Genomic DNA, 18,960 nt, shown 5'->3' on the forward strand with positions numbered 1-18,960 from the left:
TGTCCCAGGGCCATTTTGGTGGACCAGGCCCAAATCCAAAGAACAGCCATCTCACAGGCTAATGGGGCGACCCACGCCGAGTTTCAGCATTGTAGGATGACCACACAAGTACAGCAACTTGCTAGACATCACCTCGGTGCCATCCGGATCTCGGCGCCCCACTGCAGATGAAGTGCCTCTCAACTATGAAACCACCACGGTGACATCCGGATCTTGGCGCGTTGTGCTGCCTTCGGCCTATTCGCACATCGGTCCGCTACTGACGCCATCTCACAGGCTAATGGGGCGACCCACGCCGAGTTTCAGCATTGTAGGATGACCACACCAGTACAGCAACTTGCTAGACATCACCTCGGTGCCATCCGGATCTCAGCGCCCCACTGCAGATGAAGTGCCTCTCAACTATGAAACCACCACGGTGACATCCGGATCTTGGCGCGTTGTGCTGCCTTCGGCCTATTCGCACATGGGTCCGCTACTGACGCCATCTCACAGGCTAATGGGGCGACCCACGCCGAGTTTCAGCATTGTAGGATGACCACACCAACTTGCTAGACATCACCTCAGTGCCATCCGAATCTTGGCATCTCAACGCCTAGTGGTATCTTCCATACAAAAAATATTGTTACGCTGCCTTTGGCCCCATTCGCACATCAGTCCGCAACTTAGACATCACCTCGGTGCCATCCGGATCTTGGCATCTCAGCGCCTTGTGGTGTCAGTCAGCAAATATTGTTGCGCTGCCTTTGGCCCCATTCGCACATCGGTCCGCTACTGACGCCATCTCACAGGCCAACGGGGCGCCCCACGCCGACTTTCAACATTGTAGGATGGCCACAGAAGTGCGACAACTTACTAGACACCACCTCGGTGCCATCCGGATCTTGGCGCGTTGTGCTGCCTTCGGCCTATTCGCACATCGGTCCGCTACTGACGCAAACTCACAGGCCAACGGGGCGCCCCACGCCGACTTTCAGCATTGTAGGATGGCCACACCAGTGCTGCAACTTGCTGGACACCACCTCGGTGCCATCCGGATCTTGGCGCGTTGTATTGCCTTCGGCCTATTCGCACATCGGTCCGCTACTGACGCCGCCTCACGTGCCAACGTATTTTCTCCGCATTTTATACCCTATGCCGCATAACAGGTCATGTGACTTGTTTATAAAACTTTTCATTGGTTCATTTTACTTTTGGTTTCCGAATGATGGAAGGCTTGATCATATGACCTAAAAACAACACTTTTCATTGGATGAAAACTTTTTTTTCCCCCCAAACGATGAAAGCCCCACCTTGTTTCTGGATGTTTCAGACTAAACTGGCGTCAGCATGAGAGCACCACCATCTCGTAGCTCCGTCGTGGTCATTCCGCGAGCAATCATGGCAGCCGCTCCCCACCAGAAGCCTGCAGGAGTCGGGGCCCCCAAAACTTTTGATGAATTCTCAAGGCGGAGGGGACGCTTTCGAGAATGGGGTCCAAGACCTAGCAGACAAGCGTCCGATTTCCAAGGTGTCCCAGGGCCATTTCAGTGGACCACGCCCAAAAAGGAAAGAGCCTGCCGCCATTTTGAGAGTCCTGTGGCAGCCGCCTATCGCTGCACCGCAAGAGTGGGCGCAACTCAGCTGAATGGCGGATTTTGACACAGTGGACCAAAAGCGGACGGAATGGCAACTGAAACGGTAAAGGGGCGCCCCACTAAAACAGATGAGACTCCACCTGGAGAGGCCCGTTCACGCCGCCTCCCCCGGGGCGCTCCACGCCGTTATTCGGAGCAGCATTGTAGGATACCAAAACCAGTGCGGCAACTTACTGGACATCACCTTGGTGCCATCGTTCTGCTGCCTTGGAACTATTCGCACAACAGTTTGCTACTGATGACCCACCCCCCGCGACGCCCCATGCCGTTATTTGCTGGGTGGCAACTTACTAGACATCACTTTCGTGTCATCTAGATTTCGGCGTGTTCTGCTGCCTTGGAACTATTCGCACAACAGTTTGCTACTGATGACCCACCCCCCGCGACGCCCCACGCCGGAAATCTGGACGTTGTGCTGCGTTGGGACTATTCGCACAGCCGACCGCTACTTCGTTGTTTTTCCCTAAAAATGTTTATATGTTATTACTATTTTTGTTTTCTTGTATATATTTATAAATTATTAAAGTTTTATAATCTTACTACTTTGTCGGAGTGCTATATATTTTTAATGTGACACATAATTGTAAAAACTTTGATGTACAAAGAGTCATCCCTGGAATCTTCCGCTTCACGCTCGGTCCCCTCCCCAATCACAATACAGGATGGTTTTCAGATAATAGCAACGCTTCTGCTGTGACGGATCTCATCGAGTGTGGGCCTTGATCTACTATAACTCCTTTGAAGAGGGGTGATTCTTTACAGCTGTGGCCATAAACTACATCTGCAGGGCTAGCTGATAGCCTAGGACCGGCCTGGACAATCGGACACAGAGGAAAAGGAGTGTCAGAGGGTGCGGTAGTGAATAGGGCGAAAGGGAGGTGTCGGGCGGGCACAGGGTGTGATTCTCAGGGAAGAGCAGCGCAGATGGGGGGAGGTTTATTACCCATGCATAAGACAGAGAGCGGGGGTGACCACTGCCTGGGTGAGATGCTTGCGAGGGTGGGGAGCCATGCTAAGGATCGACAGCGTGCACAGAGTGGGTCTGGTCAAGGCATCTAAAATGGCTGCCGTGCACGACAAAAGTGTGGCATTTGAAAAAAGACAAGATGGCGCACACAATGTTTTTCAACAATTCCTGATTTCCTTCGAATCGAACGTTAACAGACGTTGGGGCATATTACCAAAGTTAAGCGATATTTATCCCTAACGATGCATTGCAAAGATTTTTTTACCGTCAGAAATTATCGCAGATAAACCTTGCTATTATCAAGGTTTATCGCAAATACGATAAAAAACGAGCGCAATGCATTAATATCGCTGAAAACTCCGCGATATTCATGCATTACCGAGCTAATGCTCTTAGCCATGTTATCCACCTCCCATTGGATAACATGGCTAAGAACTGCTCAGGGCAGCTGTTACTTTTTGGAGATATTCGCGCTTATCTCGAATATTTCCAAAAGTTGATAATAGGAGATAGCGATGTTAGCGACTGTTTCCAGTCACTAACATCTTGGCATGCCCACTTTGCATGTCATTAGTGATAAATATCACTCACATGCAAAGTGGGACCCAAGATGGTCGCTATCTCCTACTAGCCGTCGCTAACTGGTGTTAGCAACAGCTAGGTAATACAGATATAATTTTATCTCCGCGAAGCGGAGCGCTGTTACAGATATATATCTTTTTTTGAACGTTAATTTCTCAAAATCCACTGAAGCACATATATTGAGACCTAGCAAAGGCACATCGGGCTACCAGTCCCTACAATTTTGCCAAGTTTCGTGCAAATCCATTCAGCCGTTCGATTATTATTATTATTATTTTTTTTTGCCCCGCGGGGCCCTTTTAAAACCTCCACATCAAACCTAGGGGGTCAGCGAGGATCTACTATGCCCCCTTATAGTTATTTCCCCCTTTGTTTTGACCTCCTCTTGTCTCTCGATCCTACCGAGAGACAAGATGGCGGCCGCTACGGACTGTTTGGAATGTTGACAAACGCCGGAGAACCAATCAGCTTCGCTTCACAAAGCTCCGTTGCGCGAAAAGTCCGCGAACCAGAGCGCTGCCCGGTCCGCTGTTACAGATATATATCTTTTTTTAAACGTTAATTTCTCAAAATCCACTGGAGCACATATATTGAGACCTACAAAAGGCACATCGGGCTACCAGTCCCTACAATTTTGCCAAGTTTCGTGCAAATCCATTCAGCCGTTCGGGCTAAAAGTGAGGCCAACCGCCCTATGGAAAACTCAATGTTAAAAACACGTTTCGGGACCCCCCTTTTTTCTCGGCCCCCACTGGACGAACCCCCCCCAAATTTTCAAGGGCTGCTCAGAAACAAAATGTGCCATTTTCCTGAAAATTTCAGCCAATTCCGTCCACAAACGCCAAAGTTATTAGACATAGAATTTTCAAAAAGCCCATAGAGAAAAAATCCTAACTATATATACCTACTGGCGACCGCCAGTAGGTAATATATATATATATATATATATATATATAGATACATATTAACCTATAAGCCACTCCTATGGCAGGCCTTAACAATCCTGAAGGTAGAGGGCTTGGTTTGGGGTGATATGGTGCTCTAGCATGAGCTGAGCCCCTCTGCAGCGTTCGGAACCATCGTCTTATAGCTGTTCAATGATATGACCATAGCATATACTCTTAAGTTCATTATAATCCTCGCGGTTAATGTTAACTTTGGTTGGGCTTTATCAAAACATGTTGTGTAAGGTGTCAAACACTTTGGAATACTACCCCCCCCGCCAGTTCTGGTGGCGGGGGTAGCATTTCACCCTTCTAGAGGGAGAAGACATGTGCACACTGGTTTACCCGGTTAAAGTTTAAAAGAGCCTCAGCATCACAAAATGGATGCTGCTGCCACAGACACGAATCTGCTCTCCTGCTGGTGGACGAAACTCCAGCAGGGGAGGCTTGGACAATAGAATTCCTGTGCAGGGAGGTGCTAGCACCTCCCCAGACAGACTTTAATATATTGGGGCAGGGTGGGCTGCATTCAGTGAATGGTTTTGAGACTCTGCCTGGGGCACACAAGGTGCTCCATGCATTTCCCAGTTCAAACCGGTTGCTGGGGCACTCTAAGAATTTTGGTATTCACAGAAGGTATTTAGGAGTTCTAAAATTAGGGGTCCTAACTTTACTACTCCTAAACTGAGAAAAATCCTAACTTTAAGACTTTTGGTATTCACAGAAGGACTCCTAGCTTCTGTGAATACCGAAATGAGTAAGTGCCTTCTGTGAATACCAAAACGAGTAAGTGCCTTCTGTGAATACCATAATGGTAGTAAGTTTAGGATTTTGTCTTAAGTTAGTTCTGTGAATCGGGCCCTTTGTGTCTCCCTATAGGGCCTTTCAATGTTTTTATATGTTGGTTTATACTGAGGTATGTTCGATGAATGATTGTGGATTTGTGTGAAGTTATGTTGCATTTTTTATCACGTTGTGTGGAGAAAGGCCGGCATAGCCTTGCAGGAACAATTTTGATTATATTGTTGTAGATTATGGCATAGATTCATCAAGGTAAAATCCGCTCGCAAAGGGGCAGATTCTCAGAATCTGCCCCTATGCAACCGATATTTTTGCATTTGGGATGCATCATCCCAAATGCAAAAATCATAAATTAAGAAATCAGATAATTACGATTACATGCATTTAAGGAATCTCATATTGAGATTCCTTAAATGCAATGCATTAAAGTTTAAAAAATAGTGATTTCGGTAATAGGGCTCGTAAATTACCATGAAGTTGAACTTCATGGTAATTTGTAAAAACTCTGAAAAATGCACTAAAGTGCATTTTTCAAAGTTTCATGTTGCGCACACACATGCCCTAAGGGCATGTGTGTGCGCAACATATGTGCACAGATCAATTTCAGGGGGTGCAACAGGGTGTCCTTTGGACACCCCTGCACCCTTGAAATCGCATTCTCAATTTGTGATTCGCTAATTGCGATTTGCAAATTGAGAATGTCTACCCAATCATTCCTGTGGGCCTCTAGGCATTCCTTAATTGGGACTCGCAATTTGCGAGTCGCAATTAAGGAATTTTAAGAAATTGCTATTTTTTTGTGATTTCTTCATGCATTGCGTTTTGCTATTCCTTAATAGCGAATCATTATCGCTATTAAGGAATAACAAAATGGGTTCTTGATGCATCTTGGGGTTAGTATTTAATCACTATTGCACAGAAAAGATGACTATTTGGATGGACAATATATAGAATTATATTTAAAATAATAAATAAAATGTAAATTATACAAGTGTATGTATATTCATGCTGGCCTCATCATATATGTTTTGAACAGTGACTAAACTCCCGATTTAGATCTTGGCAGATGGGCTACTCCATTCCAATGGTGAAATATATCCAGTCCGAAGAACTATAAATCCTTTGTATCCTCTGGGATTTATATTTCAGCAGGTGGGATATCCATCACTGTTGTGACGGAGTAATCTGTCCTCCAAGTTCAAATTCAGACCCTATTGGACGTACGCAGATGTAGTTGTATGGGGTAGGTGGGTATTGGCTTTGTTCTGAAGGATACAGCAACGGCATTCGCTCCTAGCAGGGGAATTGAAGACACTTAGGGACAACTAGTGTAACTGCAGGTTGATGGAAGAATTTCAAAGCTTTACATTTGACTTGTGAGGGACACCTCTTCACGAAAGACTACCACCATGCCTCAGCATTCGTAAGTTCATTTATCCAATTATAATCAAGCACAATTTATTAGAGTAGCAAGTGTGGATAAATACATTTTATTACACCCCCTCAACAGTTTGAAGGACCTTTGAAGCAGTTGCATTTACTCAAGAGGGACATTTGGTAATAACGTGAGTTATTTCAGCGTTGCGACAGACTTGTTAAGCAGTTGCTTCTGACTTGAAAGATCTAGTAATGCCTGTGGCGCTGCAGCTTCATAAGAATATCAATGTGTTTTTCTTTTTCTTTTGGAGGGCACTTAGAGATGACTAGATAACAATGACCCTCTTATCTATAATTGGCCTGCCTTTAACCCCTTCGGTGCTGATGACGGAACCGCTCCGTCATCAGCGTCGGTTGAGCTGTGCTGATGACGGAGCGGTTCCGTCATGGCCCGCCCAGCTCGATAGAACGCTCATGCGCGGCGCGAATTCCGCGCCTGCGCTGAGCGTTCTATTGAGCGGGGCGGGCCGTGACGGAACCGCTCCGTCACGAGCACAGCTCAACCGACGCTGGTGACGGAGCGGGTCCGTCACCAGCATGCGGCCGCCGCGCGGCCACCCCAAACCCGTAGCACTGCGACGGAATAGCCGCCGCAGTGAAGGTGTTAAGGCAGTAATAATGAAATTGTTTGCTGTACATGTGATTTGTCAGTCAAGCGACAACGAGCTGCTCAACTTACATCAAAGCTCTAGAGACTTATTGACATGCATCACCAATTTCAACCAAGTCCTAGCAGAGGCTTGATGGCCTGAAGAATACGAGCCTCTCTTTTGTATCATAGGTTGACGATCTTAAAGATGCTCTCTCTCACATAGTATTATTATTATTCTGACTTCATAGACTTGGTGGTAAAGTTTGGGGCCAGATGTACAAAAAAGTCAGTTTGCAATTTCCTAATTGTGAATTTTTGCAATTCACAATTAGGAAATCTCAAGTAATAATAATAATAATAATACTGATTCTTGTAAAGCGCGAACAGCTACCTCACAAGGAGGTGTCCCGGCGCTAAGAGAGTGCTTTCAGCTGAGCAAGAAGCTTGGTGAATTGCTTAGGTTTTTTGCATAAAAAGCCAGGTCTTTAAGAGCTTCTTAAAACTTGCTTCTGTCGAGGTAGATTGAATGGCCAGTGGCAGGGCGTTCCAGAGTTTCGCCGTGCCAGCAGAGAAGGATCTGCCCCCAAGTCTGGCCTTCCTAACTCGTGGAATGTTTAGCTGAAGCAGGGAATTGGAGCGTAGATGTCTCTCCTGATGGTAGCGGGGGAGTCTGAGTTTTAAATAGGTAGGGCAAGTACCTTTTAATGCTCTAAACGCCAGGGTGAGAACTTTGAATTTAATTCTGCTCACTACTGGGAGCCAGTTAAGCATGGGCGTAAAATCCGTTCCGCTCGCGGAATTTGCGGATTTTCGGTAAATTCGCAATCCGTGAACTCTAGCGAATTTGCCGAAAATCCGTCAATTCGCACGCGGCGCATTTTTTTGCTTGGTGATCCAATATTGCGGCGCGCGGCGTGGCGCACGGCGTTCACTTTCCGTCATTCAGCGTTTGCCGAGTTGTTTTTCTCGATATTTTGCGAGTGCTGCGCCATTTTGGATCTTGCTGCGGGATCCCGCGGGAGTTGGCGCCCGCGAATACGTAATCGCGGCTTGCTACTCTACCTTGCACAGCACCCATCGCGAGAGTTCGCAATTGCGAACACGTAGGTGCGGCGGGCAGGAACAATCTCGCACTCGCGAAATAGAGATTTTGCAATTCTGCACAAGAAATCCACCAGCAAACAGCATAAACCTTCAGAAAATGATGATTTTTATCAGAATCACTCCTCAGGTTGACATTTGCCTGCATTTTGTTTTGCAAGGAGTCCATTTTTTTTGGGGGGGGGGAGGAAGGAAGCGCCCCACAGTCTCCAACTTCCTGTTCCTGTCCAACAGGCTCCTCCCAGTGCTTTCTTCATGTGCTGGTCACTTTCATTTGGACCTTGACCTGGAAGGATTACTTTTTGTGGGTGCTGCTGGATATTTGGATTTGAGGCCTTTTTAACTTTCTTTGGATCACCTTTGGATTAGAAGAAGAGACAAGTAAGTTTGTTTGGGGCATTACAGTTGCTGCAACTACAATTTTGAAACTTTTTCAGAACATTAAATAAAATATATTGTGGGTAGCCACAGTATCCAGTAGGACCAGGGTTGGTTCTGGATGCATTATACAACTGTTTTGTTGAATTTAAACATCATTGAGGCCATGGATGGGCTGGGATTGTGCTTAATTTTGTGTTTTTTGTCGATTTTTTGGGGCTGCTGTTGGGGCCTTTTGCCCAGGGGTAGTGAGTGGTGCATGGACTGAGTCTGCCTGTGGGGTCTTTTCAATGTAAACATCCTGGATGGCATTGGATTGTGGTGATTTTTGTGTGTTTTTCGTTTTTTTTGGGGTGTACTGTTGATGTGGACTGGCCATGTGGTTGGTGGTGGTGGCCATCTTGAGTGCTGGTACAGGCAACATGTGCTTGGGGTGCAAGGGGCCATTTTGAAGAGAGGCAGTGTCTGAGGCCTGCACTTATTTTGCCTACTTTTCATCCATTATGCCCAGGGGTAGTGAGTGGTGCATGGGCCTAGTCTTTCTGTGGAGTGTCTTCTTGAATTTAAACACCATTGAGGCCATGGATGGGCTGGGATTGTGCTGAATTTTGTGTTTGTCGTTTTTTTGAGGCTGCTGGTGGGGCCCTTTGCCCAGGGGTGGTGAGTGTTGCATGGGCCTAGTCTTTCTGTGGGGTGTCTTCTTGAATTTAAACACCATTGAGGCCATAGATGGGCTGGGATTGTGCTGAATTTTGTGTTTTTTGTAGTTTTTTTGGGGCTGCTGGTGGGGCCCTTTGCCCAGGGGTGGTGAGTGTTGCATGGGCCTAGTCTTTCTGTGGGGCGTCTCCTTGAATTTAAACACCATTGAGGCCATGGATGGGCTGGGATTGTGCTGAATTTTGTGTTTTTTGTCATTTTTTTGGGGCTGCTGGTGGGGCCCTTTGCCCAGGGGTGGTGGTGCATGGACAGAGTCTGCCTGTGGGGTCTCCATCTCTTTAATGTAAACATCCTGGATGGCATTGGATTGTGGTGATTTTTGTGTGTTTTTCGTTTTTTTTTTGGGTGTACTGTTGATGGGGACTGGCCATGTGGTTGGTGGTGGTGGCCATCTTGAGTGCTGGTACAGGCAACATGTGCTTGTGGTGCAAGGGGCCATTTTGAAGAGAGGCAGTGTCTGAGGCCTGCACTAATTTTGCCTACTTTTCATCCATTATGCCCAGGGGTAGTGAGTGGTGCATGGGCCTAGTATTTCTGTGGAGTGTCTTCTTGAATTTAAACACCATTGAGGCCATGGATGGGCTGGGATTGTGCTGAATTTTGTGTTTTTTGTCGTTTTTTGGGGGCTGCTGGTGGGGCCCTTTGCCCATGGGTGGTGAGTGTTGCATGGGCCTAGTCTTTCTGTGGGGTGTCTTCTTGAATTTAAACACCATTGAGGCCATGGATGGGCTGCGATTGTGCTGAATCTTGTGTTTTTTGTCGTTTTTTTGGGGCTGCTGGTGGGGCCCTTTGCCCATGGGTGGTGATTGTTGCATGGGCCTAGTCTTTCTGTGGGGTGTCTTCTTGAATTGAAACACCATTGAGGCCATGGATGGGCTGGGATTGTGCTGACTTTTGTGTTTTTTGTCGTTTTTTTGGGGCTGTTGGTGGGGCCTTTTGCTCAGGGGTAGTGTGAGTGGTGCATGGGCCTAGTCTTTCTGTGGGGTGTCTGTCTTCTTGAATTTAAACACCATTGCGGCCATAGATGGGCTGGGAATGGGATTGTGCTGATTTTTGTGTGTTTTTTCGACTTTTTGGGGTGTATAAGTGATGTTCCTCTGTCTTCCATTGCTTGTAGGTGCACAAGAGAACCACCAGTGCCAGGAATAAGTCCTGCTGCGGTGTGTGCAGCACAACGTCACGTGTGGGTGTGGCCACAGACAACTCTGCAACTTGTGCAACTGCGGCCTGCTGTTCAGAGCGACATCTGAAGAAGATGGCCCCAAAAAAAGTTGCCCGTAGCTCCTCTAGCAAGAATGTTGCCAGTAAGGAGCAGAAGAAGCAAGTGGCGCCACTTACCAAGGAAACTGGTGTGATGCCGACCGCCACATTTTTTGGGAAAAAAAAAAGTACGCCTGCAGCAGCAGCGGGGTCTGCTGGGGACCAAGCTGGGAGCAGCACCTCCGCTCCATTGGGCTCAGTGCCACCACCACCACGCCAACTTAGGTCCAAGCCCTTGACTGCTGCAGAAGCAGCCAGTATAGTTGTTCAATCACCATCGACCAGTGATGTTGGCTCATCGCAAGACAGTAGCAGCAATGTCCCTCAATCAACACAGGTTATTGTAACTCATCTGACGAGTGTTGAACAACCACAGCCGCAACAACAATCACATGTGCAAGTACAAGCCCAAGTACATGTGGAAGGAGAGGCGGCGCAAGGAGAGGAGCAAGCAGAGGTGCATGGAGGGGCACAACAAGTGGCCACAATAGTTGTTCCTCCAGAAGTAGGGGCACACCTGGAAATCGACAATCAAGCCGAGGTATCATTCGAGGAAGCCACTCCTCCTGATGATCATTCATTGTCTTCCACATCCCGAGCAAGGAAAAGATCAAGGGTGTTGGTGTCTACATCTTCTTCAAGCCCACCTCCTTCTGATGATCTGGATCTTACTTGGGAACCAGCAACACTGCCGTCAGAGAGTGAGGTTGAGGAGGCACACCATGATCTGACAAAGGTAGCCAAGCGTAAAAGGAAGGTCGTTGAAACTCTCAAAGTTATGGAGTGTGATGACGCTCAACAAGAAGTGGCGTATACTCCTGCTGCTGAAGACTCTCACGACGACGACGCAGTCATCAACACTAACGTCACTGAAGCCCCAGCGGGCCTGCAGCAAACAGACATTTTGACCCTAGCCCGACAGGCTGCTGAGCGTGATGATGAAGTCGACGAGGTGGCAATGGGAACACCAGAATCATTGATGTTAACTAGTACACCACAACGTACCGCTTCCATATTTCTTACTCGCCAGAAGGGACCTCTATCCACCTCGACCTCAATTAGTGGTGGTGAAAGTGCACAACATAGTAAAGTTCAGCAATACACATCCTCCACTTCATCTGGCATTAGCAGCACGGCTACCACCAGTATCGCCTCCTCCGGCCCCCACAGACATTTCAAGTCCACAGTTTGGGACTTCTTTAGTGTTTCCACAAAAAGGGAAAACATAGCCATTTGTAGCATTTGTAAGCTTGCAGTTAGTCGTGGTAAGCTTGGTACCAACTATGGGACTGGAGGCCGGAGAGGTCATCTTGAGAGACAGCACGCTGTCCAATGGTTTGCGCACCTAAAGGAGCTCAAGGAAGCCCGAATTGCAAGTCGAGAAAACGTTGATGTTCCATCTGATGATGACGAGGAGGAAGAAGTGTCACACACTTCACTTACACCCAGTACCCCTGGGACCAACACTAAGAGTGTGGGACAGAGTGAGACACCAATGCGAAAAAGTTCATCAGCGAGCGTAACTGGGTCGAAGAAGTCATCATCATCATCCCGTAAAATGGTCCAGGGCAACATTAAAACAATGTTGTTTTCAGACGCGCCATATGACCGCAACCACCCAATGGTGCGTCTGTATAACACTAAGCTGGCTAAAATGCTAGCGCTGGATCTTCTCCCTTTTTCTTTTGTAGAAGGGGTTGGTTTTCTCGAATTAGTGGCAGCGCTCTGCCCTAAATGGAAGGTTCCTAGCCGGTACTATTTTGCCCGAGTTGCGGTTCCAGCACTACATGAAGATGTGCTGGAGGTGATTGGGGCAGCTTTGCAGAAGAGTGCTGTTCACACTATACATCTCACAACAGACATGTGGACCAGTGGCGCAGGCACTGATTACATGTGCATCACTGCACACTGTTTTTTTTTTCAGGGGTTAAAGCAAAGCTAAACACAGGTGCTGACCTGGACCAAGTTTTTAAAGCTACTCGGAAACATGCAACACTAGCCATGTTTGGCTTGGAGAAACGTCATACAGCAGAAAACATTTTGAATGAGTTCAACACAAAGGTCTTTCACTGGCTGTCTCCAAAAAAACGCGGCATTGGTTATGTTTCCACGGATAATGGCGCCAATGTAGTTAAGGCCATGGAACTGGGTGACTATTTCAGAGTGCCGTGTTTGGCGCACTGTATAAACCTGGTTGTTAAAAAATTCTTGGAGAAAGAAAGTCCAGCATGCCAGTTAGTGGTCACCTGCCGAAAAATGTGCAACCATTTCAACCATTCTTTTAAGGACCGGAAGCATCTGAGGAGCCTGCTACATGAACATCGAATGCCAGTGAAAGCACTCATCCAGGAGGTGCCAACACGTTGGAACTCAACCTTCTACATGCTTGAGCGTCTGAATGAGCAGTTTACGGTACTCGATCAGTATTTCTTAACAATGGGTACAGCTGTGAAGGAGGACCTGAGGTTAAATGCGGCGCAATCGGAGCTAGTTAAAAGCCTGACAGACATGCTTCGTCCTTTTGAGTTCTTCACGCATGCAGTCAGCAGGGAGGACTGTAATTTGGGAAAAGCTATCCCATTGTTGCGCATGCTGGAGCACAAACTGAAGGCGGTGTCTTCAAAGTTTCAAAACGATGAAGAAAAGCAAGAAGCTTTTCTTTTGGCGGAGAAATTATTAGAGCGTCTACGTGGCGATGAACGTCTTCAAAAGATCCACTCAGAACAGCATTACATTTGTGCTACTATTCTGCATCCACGCTACAAAAAGGCGCTGGCAGGCTCTGCATTATTTCCTTTTAGTGATGAAGATGCTACAAAGTACAAACGTTGGGTAGCCTGGTCAGCCATCAGGTTTGAAAGAGAACGGAAGCAAATTGAAGGAAAAGGCAGTACATCAGCATCAGCAGGCCATCCCCAGTCAGAAGACTCCACTTCTGCACCTGTGGCTGTGGCAGAAGTGACCTCTGAGCCGTTGAAGACACCGGCAACCGCATCATCTGCACCAGACACAACAGAAATATCGGGTGATGAAGAGGATTGGCTAGCTGAGATTGGTTATGGTTCTGAAAAGGTCCGAGCGAAAATTCAGCAAAGTGGAGGAAACGTGAAGAACTTTGAGTCGATGGTGCAGGACTATCTGAATGACTCAACAGAGGTCTATGTCAATGCTGACCCATTGGCGTATTGACATGGGAAAAAAGAATTGTGGCCAGAGATCTCCCGCCTGGCTATACATTACTTGTCTTGCCCACTCGCAAGCGTGTCTTCTGAACGTGTTTTCAGTGCTGCTGGTGGCATTGTAACTTGCAAACGGACCCGCCTCTTGCCCAAAAATGTGGAGATATTGACAATGATCAAGATGAATGAGCACCTCATACCACCAGATTTCAAAGTACCAGATCGCACGATGGAAGAAGACGAGGAGGACAGCAACTTAGATGAGGGAATTTCTTCTGTGTTAGGTGACACTGACCTACTCCTGCCTGATGATTTCGCAGAGTATGAGGATGAACTCTTCTTCCCTGACACCGAGGCCTGAAAATGAGCCAATTAATTCAGACATTTTCTTTTTAGTACTTATTGACTTTTATTCCTGTGTTTCTGTCTTTCTTTGTTTTGCACAAGTTAATATAATTAAAACTTTAATCACCTGTACTTTAGTTTTTTGGCTGTTTGGGGGTCTTCTACTTGTTTTCGCCTGGGTTGACGGCTCTGGGGCCATTGCTGGGAAGGTCTAATACCGGATAAAACTGGTTTAAACAACATCCATGAGGAAAAAAGGTTTTGCCTTTTCTGACTTTTCGCTCAATGTAGCGTTTTCAGGGGCCTGTTTGGGGGGCTTCCTGGTGTTTGTGGGTGGGTTTCGGGGTCTGGGAGCACTACTGGGTATGGATAGTTTAGATAGCAAGAGGTTTGAAGGAAATCCATGGAGGCAGAGGGGAGTTAGGGCATAGCTGCAGAGCGCGCGCTGAGTGATTTTAGAAATGTTCACAAAAGTGACAAAGTCCACATTTTTGTACTTTTGCTTTTTGGCTGTTTGGGGGTCTTCTACTTGTTTTCGCCTGGGTTGACGGCTCTGGGGCCATTGCTGGGAAGGTCTAATACCGGATAAAACTGGTTTAAACAACATCCATGAGGAAAAAGGTTTTGGCACTTTTTGTAACTTAGGGTTCGTTAGGGTTAGCCCTAGCAGCAGGATTGCCTGTGTTTGGGTGTTCTTGATTTTTGAAACTGAGTTCTGGGGTTTTAGAGCACTCGTGGGAATGTGTAATTTTTGTTGCAAGCGATTTGAAGAAAATCCATGGTGGGAAAGGGGGGATCACTTACTCGGTGAGAGGCACTTAATGTTGAAAATATTTAGCCATTTACACTTAAAGGAAGAAAATGACACAGACTTAAGTTTCAGGAAAACTAACTTACTGTTAAACCACCACCCACCAGACTCTAAACCAGTAGTATGGTGGGAAAGGGGGGATTTGGCATAGTTAAAGAAAGCCTTTGCCACTATTCTTAACTTAGGGCTCGTTAGGGTTACCAGTATTTCTATTGCATGTGTTTGGGTGGAGGGGCCTTCGAGTCTTGGAGCGATGCTGGCTATGGATACTTTTGCTTGCTTGCAAGTGGTTTGGAAATACAATCCACGGTGGGTAAGGGGGTATTTGGGCCTACTTTTACTTTCAAAGTACGTTTTGTCACCAGTTTTCTGCTAGGCCTCTTTTTTTGAGATCTGATTGGGGGTCTTCTACATTTTTGCGACTGGCTTTAGTAAGGGTCTGGGTGGGAGGCGGGAGCACTGCTGGGAAGGTCTAATTTTGTTCTAAAACACAGTTTACAGTACACCTAGCTTGAGGGGAAAGATCCGCTAAATTAATTTGCCCATACTTATTTATCCTTCAAAAGGTGACTCAGACAGAGTACGCACTTTCAAAAATATTGTACTGTCTATTTGGAAAATCAAAGTGTGACTTTTTGCACTACACAGCGTACACACCTTGTATTTATTTATCAGTGGTGTTGTAATAGCACTTCCTATTTTTCGTTCAATAATTACAGGCCGGGTTTCAGTCTGTGCAATGGGGAAAAAAGGATGGAGTCAGGCTTCACATTAGCGAGCCGCAATTCAGCATCCGCCATGCAAGCAGTGGACAGGGTGTCTTCTGGTCACCAACATTGATGGACGAAGTGTCAGCTGGAATGGAGGAGTGCCGCTAATAAGAGGAATTGTTTGCTGCATGCAACTTACTTACCAAATTCAACAGGACAACTACAACAACATACATATACAGTATCCATTGTTTTCTTCTATGAGTGTGACTCCATTTCTTGGATCTCTCTCTGCTTCTAAATTGATCCCTACAGCCATTCTATGGGTTTTACTTCGGCTAATTTTTAAACCTAATTTAATGTTAGAATAAGAAGTGTTTCTCTGAGTGCAGAGATAGGCAAGTGAAAACGCTGCAGCCCTGTACTGTTGCATTCTAGTACTACTTACCTTTCATTAACAATGCATGCAGTAGGGCATGCACTTCCTTTATGTTACTTAAAAAGATTTATGGTTAGCTTTGTACCCAAAGATTTCTTTATCTTGAATTATTGTTTGTCCATGCTGTGCTTTTTTTTTTCTCTCAACAAAACCTACCCAAAAAGAAACCCCCATTCCCATCCATTTTCCAAACCCGTCCCTAACCCTCTTCCCCCGGGCTGTGTGGTTTTGCTTGATGTGTGACTAAATGACATCAATAATTCCACACACTTGCTGGGGAGGATAAGGTCATATCAACAGGCTGGTGAAGGAATCCGAGGATATATTCTAGACTTACTCAGCTTCAGTACTATTTCTTGTAGTAGTAGCCAATGTCAAAGAAATTCAACGCAAGTACTAGTTATACTTCCAATACTTTACCATTTGTTAGGCTCTGTGTGGCACTGTTCTAGTGTACTGTCACCTGCTATATTCTCTATCGTACCGTTGTAATGCTACAGTAAGGACAAACCAGGTTTCATTTTCTTTTTTCCATAGGCATGCAACTGCCACTGTGTCACACCACTAGTACCACCGCAATGAGGACATTTCATCCGCCCAGGATTGCCAACCTTAATCGCCATTTCCCGTGGAGCCAGCCCTGGGCCTAGCCCTACTTTCAAACACAAATTACAGGTAAGATAAGCGTTTGGTGGGAGGTAGTATAATGGAGTATTAGGAATAGACGAGAGATTGACGGTAGTACTACTAAAGTCCTAGGACTCTTCAGGAAAACAAACTTACTGTTAAACCCCCACCCACCAGACTCAAAAGCAGTAAAAAACAGGTATGGTCAGATAAAGTTTCAAAAAGTATATTTTTGTAGCCCTAACAAAATAATCTCCCGCAAGACCCTCCCTAACCCCAACGATTGTGCTTCAAAAGTCCCACAACCCAACTCCCAATTCCCACCCCCCAAAAGTCTCAAAAAAAGGGGCAAGGGACACTACACTACGGGAGGGTGCTGTTGACTTTAGCGGCCAGGGCATCATACTCCTTGCGGAGGGTGGCATGGTCGAAGCGGAGGCCCTCCACCAAGTTCTTGCAGGTATGGACCTCCTGCTCCAGGTAGGACACTCTTAGGGATAAGCGGCGCTGGTGTGCCTTGCAACTCCTGTGGGGGGCAGCTGCTGTTTTTGCTGCTTGGCGGTGGCGGTTGGCTTTGGTAGCCCGGCTCCGTACCGCTGGAGCACTGCGCTGGCTGGCAGCCCGTGGGAGCACGGAGGAGGATGCAGCTGTACCAGTGGATGTTGTACCGGTAGACTGCGTCTCCTCCTCCTCCAGGGCCACCAGCCGCCGATATTCGGCGACAGTGGCATCCAGCCTCCGTTGCCGGGCCATTTGAGCCAGCTCCCTCCTAGATGGTCTTCTGGTTGATTTGGAAGGAGCAACTATATGAAGAAAGAAAGACATAGTCACTCTGTAACCAATGCTCCTTAAGATTAACACAAAATGATTGAGCAGAAAGTTGTGTCACAGTACAAGTAGCAAATTGAAAGCACAGTACATAACTATTGAGGACAGTATCTATCTAACCTCCCACTTCTTCATCCTTGCTCTAACATTAGTGGGAGTTTAAGGAACAAATTCTACGAGCACTATGGACTTCCATTACAGTCGACTATGACAGTACACCAGTTATTCTTCTTCTTCTCTCTTGTTTAGGAAAATTGGTACGTTATCTTATGCAAGCCGGCATAATGCCAGCGCAGTGAACTTGCACCCGAGAAAAACAGACGCACACCATGATGAGTGAGACAGACTTGCGTTACTGTACCGGTCCAGTACATGCAGGTGGTGAAGCTCTTACTTTTCTATTCCTTGTGGCACTGAGAATACTCTGTTAAAAGGGCTACTGCTTAATTAATTTAGCTTTCACCCTACAGTGCAAATGAGTACTAGAAAAGGAAAATGAAGAAGCTAAATAATATGATTATCTATCACTTCACATGGGATGTATTTGATGACATATGGGATGACTTTAGGTGCTTTGCTTATTATTGAGTGAACAGTGTGCCCACACATGAATGACGTACTACTACCAAACTAAAGTTATTAAGAGAGGTAGGGAGTGTCCACCGTAATAACGGGATATATGCTGTGCTTGCAGTTGCAATACAAACTACTGCTACTATTCATGGTAGTATTTGGACAAAATTACAACTTCTTTTCCTTGCCTTTCCTACACTGGAACGGACGTGCGGGTGCGGTGTTACATGCTCTTCAAAGTAACACTTAGTTCATCCAGTGACCGTCTACTCTCTCTAGATACACATATGCTATCTAAGAGTCAGATAATACCATGATCCAGGCATCCATCCATTCAAAGTATATGCACACATACAGTTTCTGTTTCACCCACCCAGGCTGTTCTCCTTCCACCCATCCTTGCTTCATCATTCACCCAGCCATGCACCATACCATATTCTTTCCTTCCCAGCCACCTTCCTTACGCAGTTCTTTACACTACACTCATACATAATTTCTCAGGCCAATGAAATGAACACAAAATAGAAAACAAATAAGCATAGTAGCAAGGCTACTGAGAAGGAGAGCAGTGCACCTGAAATGCATAGAAGATTTTGAAATATAATTTACCTACAATGTAATCGGCAGCATTATTGCTCTTGGTAAAAAACACAAATTTGCAATATAATAACACACAGAGAGGGATAAAACAGAGTAGTGATGAAATAGATAGAAATAGCTACTACTACCCACCAAGCCCGGGGATCTCTACGCCGAGCACGTCCAGCAAGTCGCGTTCCCGGTCCATGAGATCCGTCCAGCAGTGGGTGGCCTGGTTATAGGTGCGCCGGACCCCAGAGTGTTCAAACATGGCCCGGCACACCTTCTCCCACCGCTTCTGGCGCTCCCGGATCCCGTAGCCGATAGCGATCCTGCCGCCTCCCATGATGGTCTTGGGGAGGCGGCGCTGGACGTGAAAGACTAGTGCGGCCACCTCCTCCGCACTAAAAATCTCCCGAGCTGCAACTGTCTCCCCCCTCAAATGCCGGGCAC

At 46.6% G+C, this 18,960-nt stretch overlaps 2 protein-coding genes across 2 annotated transcripts in view; one reads left to right on the forward strand and one right to left on the reverse strand.

Annotated features, from left to right (window-relative positions):
- LOC144752267 (apolipoprotein L1-like) overlaps nucleotides 1–18,960 on the reverse strand; it is a 383,520-nt gene that overhangs the window by 82,016 nt on the left and 282,544 nt on the right. The window lies entirely within an intron of this gene.
- On the forward strand, nucleotides 9,473–12,540 carry LOC144752130 (uncharacterized). The gene is made up of 2 exons (XM_078640075.1): nucleotides 9,473–9,955; nucleotides 10,101–12,540. Exon 2 carries the CDS (start codon nucleotides 10,412–10,414, stop codon nucleotides 12,356–12,358), a length of 1,947 nt encoding a protein of 648 aa, XP_078496201.1. The 5' UTR covers nucleotides 9,473–9,955; nucleotides 10,101–10,411; the 3' UTR covers nucleotides 12,359–12,540.

Source organism: Lissotriton helveticus, chromosome 4_2 (genome assembly GCF_964261635.1).
Source record: "Lissotriton helveticus chromosome 4_2, aLisHel1.1, whole genome shotgun sequence".
Lineage (NCBI taxonomy): Eukaryota > Metazoa > Chordata > Amphibia > Caudata > Salamandridae > Lissotriton > Lissotriton helveticus.